Source organism: Panthera uncia (genome assembly GCF_023721935.1).
Source record: "Panthera uncia isolate 11264 chromosome A1 unlocalized genomic scaffold, Puncia_PCG_1.0 HiC_scaffold_16, whole genome shotgun sequence".
NCBI classification, from domain to species: Eukaryota; Metazoa; Chordata; class Mammalia; order Carnivora; family Felidae; genus Panthera; species Panthera uncia.
Genome location: NW_026057576.1, coordinates 61,247,803 through 61,261,495, shown reverse-complemented (window position 1 = coordinate 61,261,495; position 13,693 = coordinate 61,247,803). Strand labels below are relative to the sequence as shown.

Genomic DNA, 13,693 nt, shown 5'->3' with positions numbered 1-13,693 from the left:
AATTTGTTAAGTGCAATTCCCCAGAGAATAAGGCAGCTGTGCATTATCAGCAACCAGGAGAGAGCAGCCAGAAAGCAGATAAAATGGCCAGGTAAAGGGATGTGAGTAGGGCATCAGCAGCATCCACTACCGTAATTACCTCTCCTATGAAATGTTTCCATTAAGCCTCCCATACGACTTACAGTGTCATGTCATGAACTCAATTATGGACATTTATATTTTTAAAAATGGTAGCTGGCAACAACCTATAATTCTAGACCTAGTAAAATATTCTTCAAAAATGAAGATGTGTTCATAGGGCGCCTGGGTGGCTCAGTTGGTTGTGTGTCCGACTTTGGCTCAGGTCTTGATCTCATAGTTTGTGAGTTTGAGCCCCACATCAGGCTCTGTGCTGACCACTCAGAGTCTGGAGCCTGCTTCGGGTTCTGTCTCCCTCTCTCTGCTCTTCCCCTGCTCACATGCTGTCTCTCTCTCAAGAATAAATAAAGATTAAAAAAATTAAAAACGAAAAACAAAAAAAAACCAAAATGAAGATGTTTTCAAACAAAAGTTGAGAGAATTCATCACCAGTAATAAGCAATGAAAAATATACAAAAGGCTAAGGCAAAATGATTCTAGATGGACACATGGAATAAAAAAAAAAGCACCACAAAGAATAAAATATGAGTTATTACAATATTGACTATTTAAAAATGATAACAATAATATCTTGGAAGATGTTAAAACATTGTTAGAAGTTATTTGTTAGGAATAGGGTAATGGAAGATAGGAAGAGGGTAATGGAGTGAAACTATTTTAAAGTTCTTATATCATTCAATGAAGTAGTAAAAGTTCTACTTTAAGGCAGATAGTAAAAATTAAAAATGCATATTGTTATCTCTATGGTAACCATTAGAAGAATAATAAAAAATGCAAGTAAAAAAAGCCATGAAGATCTCAAAAAATATTAAAAACCTGTTAAAGTCAAAAGAAGGCAAGAGAGGAGGAATAAAGAATAAAGAACATGGGGTAAAGAGAAAACAAAGAACAAGATGGCAGCCTTAAACCACTTCAGGATACTATATACCCCTGCAAAAAATTGACTACACATCCCAACTGAAAAACAAAAAAGTAATTAACGATCACTTAATAAATACTGTTGTGTAGTTAAAAAAAAAGCTAACTGGTCAAATTATATATAAGTCAACAATAGTTATATTAACACAACCTGAAAAGAATTGATTGGATAATGGAAAACTATGTAAATTAAACTGTTTTAAAGCCTGGAAATATTTTTGTTAGGATGCCATAAATCTAACATAATTTTAAACAACAAATTTTGGGGCACCTGGCTGGCTCAGTTGGAAAAGCATGAGACTTGATCTCGGTGTTGTGAGTTCAAATCGAGTCCCACACTGGGTATAGAGAATACTAAAATAAATAAATAAATAAATAGCAAGCTTTGGACAACAATATTTTACAAGATGTACCACTAAAGATACTAAGTCTAAAGTAAACTATAACAATATAATTTAAAGACTATGACTTCTTTATATGTAAAAATGTATTTTAAATTGTTAACCATAGAATAGTGTTTATCTTCATTTACATTGACAAAACAACAGATGCATTTTACAATTTTCTATTTTTCAGCTACCAGAGCAATTATATTAACTTACAGAAACTCTTGTGTGTGTTTTTTTGTTTGTTTTAGTTTTAAATTGCTTTAAATTTATAGATAGTAGTTACTGTTATAGATATTCTCATGGGAATTACCCAAGGTAACTAAGAAAACCTAAAAAATACTGTCATGGATACAATGGTAACTTATAAAAACTAACTCAGAAAATATTTTTTTAACTTTACTTTTTTATGAATCGCACAAAACAGTGTTTGTTAATGATCTGGATGGGCTGACTGAGAACTCATTTTTCCCTTATCTACTTTTTTTTTTACAATAAACTTTCATTTTGTTCTAATTAATAACTAAGTTATAGCAGAAAGTCCCAAGTCAGTAAGTCTTTTCAGCAAATTATATTTTATCTCTATCTGGATAATCACTATATCTACAATACACCATAATGAAAAATCATCTATGCTTAGCATATGAAATAGCAAAAAAAAGTTATTTAAAAATTGAGTATCATTAGTTCTCACGAAAATTTTGACTGAAAGAGTATTAACTATGTTTTTATTAGGAAAATATAATTAAAAAAAACACTTTTCACCTAAACTTTAAAATAACGTATATATATGTATATTTATTTATATGTATATACACACAAACACACACATATTTTCTCAGATACAGAGAGTTAAAGAATACTCCTCCGTCCCTGGCATACTGTCATAACTTATACTTGAAATAGAATATTTATTTATTTTTTCATCCTTCAGCCTCTTTCCTGTTTTTCTATAAATATCCATTCTAATATATTTAATATAAGTACTTTGCCATATCCTCTCCTTGAAAAATATATACTAATTTTTTATATATTTGCTACTAATTTATAAAAATGGTATTGCACTGTTATTCTCATTCTATTTAATATATTTTTCTCTTTAATCACAATGATATTTTTTGATGCATGAAAATGCATTCTATCCTTCTGACTCATAATATTCCAAACTAATATATTTTATTTTTCTTGTTATGGACATATAACTTGCCTCTAACTCTCAGCTACCACAGATATGCAAGAATTCTCCTTGTGAATATAAGCAAGAGTTTCTTGGGATACAGGCTAAGGTAAGGTAGACAAGTACATAGAGTATACGAGTTTTATAAGGTACAGCAAGCTTCTTGCTAGAATGGCTGTACCGGTGTACCATGTGATCATTCACATAGAAAATCGAATCCTGTCAACTGGTCAACCATTAGAATGGAGTTCAGAAAAGTACCCATATATAGCATTTTAAACACATCTTTGTCCAAATCAGTCTATTCGATATTCACGTCACTTGTTTGGCTATTCTATGCACACTGAGATGGGCTTGGAGAATGCTTGGATTATCATAACCTGAGTCAGAGGGTGACTCCAATTACATCCAGCTTTGTATGTGGTATCTGCCAGAGCAAATCCAAACATGTACTGCTACCTGCTATCTAGCTAACAATTGATTGTCCTTTATCAATTAGTAAGGACAATTAGAAATATTTCACTTTCAGCTGGTAAGAATATCTTCACTGTTAGACCTCAGGGCAATTCTCCCACTCCATGACAGACAGGAGCCCTGATCATTTGGGTATCCTACAGGACGCCATGCTGATAATAAAATATTGATCACATCATCCTAGTTGCCTTAGTAGACATGTTCATGCCTCTGGTGGGGAAAAATACTGACATTTCAAGTGCTTGACAATTCAGCAGGGGTTCTAAATGTCTAGTTGTCTGGATCTTAATGGGTTATTCTAACATAAAAGGCAAATTTCTGCCTTATGATAACCTAGCACTCAGGAAGAGGCACGATGCTTTTTGGGTCCCTTTGAATATTAGACAAAACATAATATACACTTGAGTGTTGCTCTAACCCAAATATAGAGTAGCCCCAAGGAGCTTTTGTATGAGAAAGAAAAGTCTGTAGCTTGGAATTTTGCAAACTGTTCTGATGTTCAGTCCAGATGACCCAGCTCATCCATTCAAAGGTGTCCTTAGAGTACAAGTAGCAAATGAAGATGCTCTACAGAAACCCTGGGAAGTTATGATCTCATGGTTCGTGAGATAGAGCCCCGTGTTGGGAGTCTGTCCTCACAGCGTGGAGCTGCTTGGGATTCTCTCTCCCTCTCTCTCTCTGCCCCTCCTCTGCCCCTCCTCTGCCCCTCTCTTTAAAAAATAAAGGAACATTTTTTTTGAAAAATGAATTGCTTAAGTGAGCTCATGTACAATACCTCTGGTTGTTTACTTTGTGTGGCATGATACTTGTCTACGATGGACCTACTCTGGTTCATGGGTAATAGCTAAAGGTGGCTGGTTGTTTAGGGATACAGAAATACAAGAGTCTGCAAGGTTGGTGACAAGAAGTCTATTCAATGGCCTGGATAGATACTTACAGAACTTTCTATTCACATGACCCCCTCATTACTCCTGAGATATTTCACTTGTATTGGGTTTTGTTTTGTCTTTCCAACAACTGAATTGTTTTGATGGTGAAACGGACATGACCTTTAAAACCTTAAGATCTTCCTTAGCTAGGTTTTATTAGAAGAATCACTCTACACTATACCTAGCCACTACATGCTATATACACTAGCTAAAGCACATTAATTTCTCAAATACAAGAAAAGACTGCTGATCACTATAGATGTTTAGAAGGAAAAAGAACAGCTAGTTTACATGCAAACAAAGTGCTACTTCTTTTGAGCTGCAGCAAATAGCGAGCAATAGCCCAGATCTTTATTCCAAATTATAGTCCATCTGAGAAGAGAATGAGGCAATTAAGAGCACTATCCCAAAAGGAAAGAAACAGAGTTTACATTCTAAAGAGTAAAGCGATGTAAAATACTGAGGCTGCCATAAGATATTATTAGAAATAACTATTTGAGGGGGCACCTGGGTGGCTTGAGCATCCGACTTCAGCTCAGGTCATGATCTCATGGTCTGTGGGTTCAAGCCCCTTGTCAGACTCTGTGCTGACAGCTCAGAGCCTGGAGCCTGCTTCAGATTCTGTGTCTCCCTCTGTCTCTCTCTCCCTCAAAAATAAATAAACATTAAAAAAAAAAAGAAATAACTATTTGGATTAATAAATGAATATAGAATTCTCAGTTTCAATTCATTTCAAAAACACCCACCAAGAAGCTAGTATTTGTTAGGACATACAGTGGGCAACAGAATGCAAAAATAAATAAAGTAACAGTTTCCTTTAATTTTAAGAGTTTTTCAGTTTGACTGCCAATTATCAAGCAAAGAGATATAGATGAAGGCTTTAATTTAACATGTGAAACAGTGACAGGGGCAGCGGTAGAAATGTGAGTTATAGAAGCAAGCCACTCAATGCTTATCATTTTGAATCAATGTATAGCCATGTTCAGCATTTCAGATTAAAGATATAGAAACTTCTTATCTAAGCATTTGTTAAATACTTGCTTAATAGTAACACAGATTTCATCATTTATGTGAATGCTTTTTCTCTCTTGCATCACCCAATACAGTAGACACTAACTATATGTGGAATTTAGGCTAAAATCAATTAAAATTAAAAATGGAATCATCAGTCACACTAGCCATATTTTAAACTTTTTTTTTATGGTAGGATCTACTTTCGTAACAAAATTTGAAGGGTACAATATAGTATTGTTGACTACAGGGAGAGGGAATTGGGGAAGTATTAACTAATGGCATAAAGTTTCAGTTGAGCTAGATGAGTAAGTCCTAGATGTCTGCTGTACAATATTGTACGCTAGCCACATTTTAAGAGCACAATGACCATACGTGCCTATTGCCCGCCATAGTGTATTATAGCAAATGTCCCTTATCACAGGAAGTTTTATTGGTCTCACAGGTTGTACTTATCTTCCTAATTAACTGAATAGGAGCAACTGCTGAGTTTTAAAAGTAATTAATGGTAATCTTTTTTTCTTCAATAGTGTATTTGGTTCTACTTAATTGAATACATTCTATTCTGTTGAAAATTAATGGCTTACTTTCTTTTCTCTTTCTGGTTGTAAAACAAATGTCTTACTTTCTTCTGTTGGCAAGTGTCTCTTCACCATTTCTTGGAGAGATCTTCATCCCATGCTTCTCTTTGCTTCCCTCAAAAGAACAACGGGGGCTTTGTGTTGGTGTTCTGATTGGACGACCACAAATCTTATTGATCTTTCAAAGAGAAAATATTAAAAGGCAGTTAGAAACCTTCCTCCATCCTACCTGAGAATGTAATATTTGCTAGAGTCCAAAACAATGTAATGTTCTTACTTACACTTCAATATTAACTTTTAAGACATAAAATGTTTGTTAATTTTCCAAAGGGGGAATCAAATTACCTGCATAAAATGGCAACCATGATTAATTGATGCTATGCACATATATATGTTTTGCATGTATATATACGCAAAGTACATGAAGCAAACATATGCAGAATAAGAGAAGTATACTAATAAACTTGCCTGCTTGTATAAATAAGACTACTTAACCAAAATAGGTATTTTATGGTTTATATTCAATTTATGACAATTACATAATTGTACTGAAATTTTAAATGAAATAATTTGCTATTAAATATGCAGTCTGTTTTCTAAATGAGTTCTAAAGGTAGTTTTCTTCTTAAGGTCTTTTTTTTTATATTAGAGAGAGAGAGAGAGTGCAAGTGGTAGAGAGGGGGAGAGGGAGAGAGAGATTGAGAATCCTAAGCAGGCTGTATTCTCAGCGCAGAGCCCAATGTGGGGCTCAATCCCATGACCCTGGGATCATGATGTGAGCCAAAATCAAGAGTCAATCATTCAATCAACTGAGCCACCCAGGTACCCCTTAAGATCCTCTCTTAAAATAATAATGAATACATTTGTATAGACATTTCATTTGGTAATTGTTCTATATCTTCTTCCTGTATTTTGAGAGTGTTAGTATAGTTGTTTTTCTAAAATCTAAAATCGTTTTTCTAAAATCAAATGAAAGAGTAAAAAACTTATCTAGCCAAGATCTTTATATAATTTACATAATTATCATTGAGAAAGTAACTAATTAATTGGACATATTACCATGTAGAGCATAAAAAAGACTCACACAATACCTTAAAGAGGTGGAGTACTTAAAGAAGTAGAGTAGTATAATTGCAAATACATAAAAACATTGCCTAGGAATCAGGAGACTTTGGTTCTTGTCCTAATTTTTCCATCTTAAGCACTGAAATCTTGAAAACAGTAGCAGAACTTCTTTGAATTTGATTCTCTTATATGTAAGATGAAGAAATGAGAGTAAATTATTCCCAAGTTCCATTAAATTTATCAATTTCTTTAATTTTCCATGCAATGAGCATTAAAGGAATTATGCACTAATTTGTTTATTTAACCCATATTTATCTTGTTTCTTATATTTGCAAAGAAAATGTATTAGAGGTTAGAAGAGAAAAAAGGCAAAAAACTGAATTTTCTCCTAAAAGAGAAAACTGAGCAGGCTCTGAGCTCTCGGCAGCATCCCATGCAGGCTCCTCATTGTCACCACAGAGCCCAGCACAGGGCTCAAACCCACGAACCATAAGATCATGACCTGAACTGAAGCCAAGAGTCAAACGCTCAACTGACTGAGTCACCCAAGTGCCTCAGAGCAGGTAAATTGTGAACAGACTCCTAAAGTAGTCCTGAGGGGCAAAAAAGTTATTTTGAACTGTAGTAGTGGCTATGTTCATGAAGAGAAAGATTCATGAATTATAGAGAGAAGTAAAATCAACAAGGCCAAATCCAGAACACAGACAACACCAAAAGTTATGGAAGATGGAGAGCAGGAAGAACTGTTATCCATTGCTGGTGGGAATGAAGAATGGTATAGACAGTTTGAAAGACAGTTTTGTGGTTTCTTACAAAATGAAAATTATCCATAGGAATTGAAAACTGATGTCCATACAAAGACCTGCACATGGATGTTTACAGAAGCTTTATTCATAATTGCCAAAACTTGGATGCAGCTGAGATGTCCTTCAGTAGGTGACTGGGTAAAACTGTGGTGCATCCAGATAGCGCAATATTACTCAACACTAAAAACAAATGAGCTATTAGAAAAGACATGGAAGAAATTCAAATGCATACTATGAAGTAAAATAAGCCATCTGACAAGGCTATAAACTGTATGATTCCAACTATATGATATTCTAGAAAAGGCAAAACTGTTAGCACTAAAATTCTTAGTGGTTGTCAGAGATCAAAGAGAATATAGGGATAAGCAGGCTGAGAACAGAGGACGTTTGGGATGGTACAACTACTGTGTATGATGCTAGGGTGGATACATGTCATTATAAATTTGTCCAAACAAATGGAATGAATATACAACACCAAGAGTGAATCCTAATATAACCTATAGACTGGGTGATAATGATGTGTCAGTTGAGGTTCATCAATTCCAAAAAATGTCTGACTCTGACAAGGATGTTGACAATGGGGTAGGCTATGCGTGAGTGGGGACAGGGGATAGATATATGGGGAATCTGTACCTTCTTGCTCAGTTTTGATGTGAACTTAAAACTGCTCTAAAAAGGGGCGCCTGGGTGGCGCAGTCGGTTAAGCGTCCGACTTCAGCCAGGTCACGATCTCGCGGTCCGTGAGTTCGAGCCCCGCGTCAGGCTCTGGGCTGATGGCTCGGAGCCTGGAGACTGTTTCCGATTCTGTGTCTCCCTCTCTCTCTGCCCCTCCCCCGTTCATGTTCTGTCTCTCTCTGTCCCAAAAATAAATTTAAAAAGTTGAAAAAAAAAATTAAAAAAAAAAAAAAAACTGCTCTAAAAAATGCAATCTATTTTTTAAAAAATCAACAGGGCTTGGCAAATGACCAAAAGTGAGAAGTTAGGGAAGTGTAAGACCAAGGTGTTAAAAGGCTCAAAGTGAATTTCCAAGAAGCTGAAAAATAGTGATAGTGCAGTGTAAATATATTTAAGTGTGAAAATATTTTCTTAATGGAAAAAAAAAGTATCTTCATTGTCAACAATTCTTAGTCACAAGAACCAAGGGAAGACAATGTAAGTTGATGGCGGAAATATTGAGTGAGATTGTTTAATGAAACTGCAGAATATTTGAAATAAAGGAACACAGTAAAAAAGAAATAGACTGCTATCATGATCCAATGTGACTAGCGATAGAGCTCTAGGAAACTTCTAGGAATCTCGGCTCTCATCCTGTCCTTAAAACTTGAGAAAATAAAAACACTTTGTAGTTATAAGTTAAGGGAAATCTTATTTCACCCTGCCCTTCCCATGTTGGACTTAAAACCATATTGGCTACTGAACATATTTCCTAGACAGGTAGATAGAAAGCTGAAAACACTAGCCTCACAAGATCTTTATTCTCATCATCTTTACAATTCTTTTTTGTATTTTGCTACAAATACAAAAGAAAATGTACAAGCCATAGACTTATGTTATCTTTGATTGTATCCAAAGGTCCAGGCATCTATACCAGATTCCAACAAATACAAATAAATTTCAAAGCCTTCTACTTGTTGACTTGCTACCCGCTACCCGGGGAGCTCTACTTCACACCTTATTGAAAGGGAATGGAAAGCCATCTGTTACTAGCACATTAGCCTGTCTCCTTGGCCCTGCTGGGGTGAGCCGATTTGGGTGGCCCATTTCAATACCTTCTTGCTATAGAAAAGTCCTTCACACTTACTTGGACTATTTTTCATCTTTGACTTACACTGCCATTTCCTCCTTATCCCCCTCCTTGCTCTGTACTGTTCTCCCCTGCAATCAGTCTGAAGTGTCTCTGAAAGAATTGTTTCCCTTCTTAAGGCTTACCTACTCTTGCTTTAAGTTCATTCTCTGGCTTCCCACTGATCTTCAAGTTCCCATCTCACCTTGAAGGGCCCCTTTTAGTTGCCCCTAACCCAGGTCACTTCTTCCATCCTGAGCGAGTACTTGTTTTAGTACTTATCACCATGCAAACTTTCCCATTCTCACTATGTTCTTGCAGAAGGACAACTTCTCCTAGAGCCTCCCTTTTTGTTTTCAGTCTTACTCAAGTCATCAAATTGCCAAAACTCTTAGTTAATAATCTAGAAAAGCTATTTGTTTATTTATTTTTCTATCTATCTATTTATTTATTTTAGAGAGAGTGAGTGTGTGAGTGAGGAAAAGGGGTAGGGTGGGGAGAGAGAGAGAGAGAGAGAGAGAGGATCTTAAGCAGGCTTCATGCTCAGTGCGAAGCCTTATGTGGGGCTCGATCCCATAACCCTGGGATCATGACCTGATCCAAAATCAAGAGTCAGATGATCAAGCGACTGAGCCACCCAGGCGCTCCTCAGAAATCTTTTTAAAGAACAATTTACATTGTTCATTTTCAGTTGACACCCATAAGCGGAGCCTCTATTTCTTTTGCAATGGTCTTTTAAAATGTTTAATAATAATTATAATAATTGAAGAGAAAACTGTATAGATCATCACTAGTTGAAAAGCAATGAATGTGGAGGTACTGTATTTACTAAGCGATCTGTTCATAGGATGAAACAGAGGTGGATGGATGCTCCACCACTATCAGAGGCAAAAAGATAGAAGGAAAATCAAAGCTGTTAGCAGTTTTGAATCTGTTAATCATGGTGAACAAAGATCCAATAACCCACGTGTACAAGTTAGAAGGTAGAACAAGTGTATTGTTTTGGCTTCTCTGTTCCTTAGAGCAGGAGATAAATTCTCATTTAAAACTGATTTGGAGGTAATTCTAAAAGGTAGCTCTAAATGATGCATTGGAGATAAAAGGAAAGTTAATGAATAGAATCACCTACATAGAGTCAATAGTTAAAACCATGAAAATGGATGAAATGACAAAATGTATATAGAATGCCAAGAAGGTCGGAGAGAAAATCTTCTGGCAGGAGAAAAACAACTCTGAAAATAAGGTGTTGGGTGGGGAGGGGAAGAGGAGAAGGAAGAGGGACTGGAAAAGAGAAAGAGATAAAAGGATTAAGAGGAAGGAGGGAAGGAAAGAAGAGAGGAGGAGAGGGTGGGCGGGAGGGAGGACTGTTAGTCTGGACTAACAGAGCTGGCAGTCTTTTAGACGGTCTCCAACCTTGAGGCTCCTGGGTGGTTCAGTCAGTTAAGCATCCAACACTTGGTGTCGGCTCAGGCCATGATCTTGCAGTTTATGAGTTCAAGCCCCGCATCGGGCTCTGCGGGGACAGGGTGGAGCCTGCTTGGGATTCTCTCTCTCCTCTCCCTCTGCCACTACCCTACACTACCCTACTCATGCTCTCTGTCTCTCAAAATAAATAAACTTAAAAAAGAAAAACAGAAGGTATCCAACCTTAATCTATAGGTGAGGAGACAGAAGCCCAAGGCAGGAATATAACTTTGCTAAGTCTGTATCTAGCTATTGAATGAGTCTATCTACTACTATCCAATCAACAGTCTTTTCTTTATACTTATTAGTGGTCTTGTTAGTCACATATTCTTACCATTGGGAGGGACTCCCAGCATCGTATAAGACCTGGGTCCTAAGTGTCCTACATGAATGAAATAATTTGGGTTGAAAATGATCTAGATATATGAATAAACCAGAGAAGCCCATTTTTCCTTTGTATGTGGAAATATATGAGGGGAAACATGGCAGTTATTTCCTTTAAGATTCCCACAAACTAATGGAGGTGGGGAGAAATGTAAGGATATTAGACAATTTGATTTCTGACGGATTTTAGGAGGCAAACTAGAATAATTGAATTTATGAAAAAGAAGTCCTCTTTTTCTTTTTCTTAATGTTTATTCATTTCTGAGAGAGAGAGAGACAGAGCATGAGCAGGGAAGGGGCAGAGAGAGAGGGAGACCCAGAATCTGAAGCAGGCTCCCGGCTCTGAGCTGTCAGCACAGAGCCCGACACGGGGCTCAAAGCCACAAACTGTGAGATCATGACCTGAGCCGAAGTCAGATGCTCAACCAACTGAGTCATCCAAGTGCCCCAAAGAAGGCACTCTCTCTTGATACACTCCCCAAGTTCCAACTTAGTGAGATAGTAACATAAGATTTTCCTCTCTTCCACGAAAGTTCAGATAACATTGCAAAGAATAGTCAGTAACTTCCTGATCTACAAACTACCACAGCGAAATAATTTTGATTTGATCAAATACCTGATTAACAGAATTGGAAAAGCAAAGTTCTGTCAGATTTCATTAAAGATGTCACAATTGACATATATTAAATGTTCTTGGATTTATGAATACTCAACATTTTCTCTAAAAAATCAATTTTTTTTCAATATAAAAAGGATTTTCATATTGCTAGTGATCTGTAGTTGCTCTTAAAATCATGGTGGAAATAAAAAACTCTCTAATCCACATTTATTTTTTAATTGCACATTAAAATATTTTAGTAAATAAGTGTTATTTTGGTATTGCAAATAACTTTTAAAAGTTATCAAAATGTTGATATCACCTGTGTTTTCCATGTTGGATGCAACTGATCAATATTGGTTTCAATCATGATATTACTGCGTATTGAATGCCTATGATGGTAAATTGTGTGTGTCACCTTGACTGGCCATAGGGTGACAAGGTTACACATTATTTCTGGGCATGTCTGTGACACTATTTCCAGATGAAATTAGCATTTGAGTCAGCGGACTCTGTAAAGAAGATTGCCTTCGCCAATGTGAGTGGGCATCATACAATTTACTGAGGGCCCGCAGAGAACAAAAAACAGATGAAGGAATTTCTCTCTTTTTCCCTGCCTCATAGAGTGAACTGTCATCTCATCTTCTCCTGCCTTCAGACTGGGATTCACACCATCAGCTTCCCCGGCTCTCCGGCCTTTAGACTCAAACTAAATCATATGCCACTGGCTTTCCTGGGTCTCCACCTGCAAACAGCAAGTCATGGAATTTCTCTGCGTCCATAATCACATGTGCCAATTCCTCAAAATAAATCTCTCCACATATATATTTCTCTGGAGAACTGTAAATAATATAATGCCAAAATCAGGCTTGATGAAGTAACATATCTTTTTACAACCACACAAATAAATTGTTTTGAACATCCTAGTCTTTATTGTAGCTTACATCTGCTTTGAACACATAATGAAATGATGATAATTACATGCAATTAATAAAAGGAGCATGTGGATACATAAAACTCTTAAAACACAAAAATCTTGCTTAATTTTCCTTAAATTATCAGTTCATTTCCTTCATGTGTCATATTTTGACAGAAGTAGTCAGAGGGGCGCCTGGGTAGCTCAGTCGGTTAAGCGTCTGACTTCGGCTCAGGTCACGATCTCGAGGTTTGTGAGTTCAAGCCCCGCTCTAAGCTCTGCGCTGACAGCTCAGAGCCTGGAGCCTGTTTCAGATTTTGTGTCTCCCTCTCTCTCTGTCCCTCCCCTGCTTGTGCTCTGTCTCTATCAAAAATAAATAAACATGAAAAACTTAAAAAGAAGTATATACCATTTCATCACATTGATACATACGATAGTGTCCCCATACATCAAAATATAGTTTATTAACTCAATCTTTGAATCAGGTAGATTCCAAAATATCTTCCTAGTTTATTTTTCAATATAATGCAACATATACTTCAATGAAAGCATAAAAATACACTGAATTAGTGATGATAAACTTTTTTTAAACTTCAAATTTATGTTTATTTAAAAATTTTTTAATGTTTATTTATTTTTGGAGAGAGAGAGAGAGAGAGAGAGAGAGCACGAGTTGGGGGAGGGGCAAAGATAGAATCCAAAGAGAATCCAAAGGAGGCTCTAGGCTCTGAGCTGTCACCACAGAGCCTGGTGTGGGGCTTGAACTCACAGATGTTAGATCATGACCTAAGCTGAAGTCAGATACTTAACGGACTGAGCCACCTAGGTGCCCGAATGTTGATAAACTTTTAGATGAATTTAATTAAGCAAACAATAAGTAAACAATATTAATTATGCAAGAGTGATAACATAGTAAAATCATATGATCAGAGATGAATTTCAGCAAAATTGAACTTAATGGAGCCATTTGTAAAATATAGTCTATTTTTCTGACAATTTCCATTAGTATGCTAGATGTCTTCCCAGCCAAAGTTACTTTTGGTGAGAAATATTAACTTCATGA

At 36.2% G+C, this 13,693-nt stretch overlaps 1 protein-coding gene across 2 annotated transcripts in view; it reads right to left on the bottom strand.

Moving 5' to 3' along the window:
• GPC5 (glypican 5) overlaps positions 1-13,693 on the bottom strand; it is a 682,725-nt gene that overhangs the window by 364,482 nt on the left and 304,550 nt on the right. For both annotated transcript variants that reach the window (XM_049647136.1, XM_049647137.1), the window contains exon 4: positions 5,659-5,792. In XM_049647136.1, the coding sequence (XP_049503093.1) occupies positions 5,659-5,792 (134 nt within the window). The remainder of the gene's footprint in view (positions 1-5,658; positions 5,793-13,693) is intronic.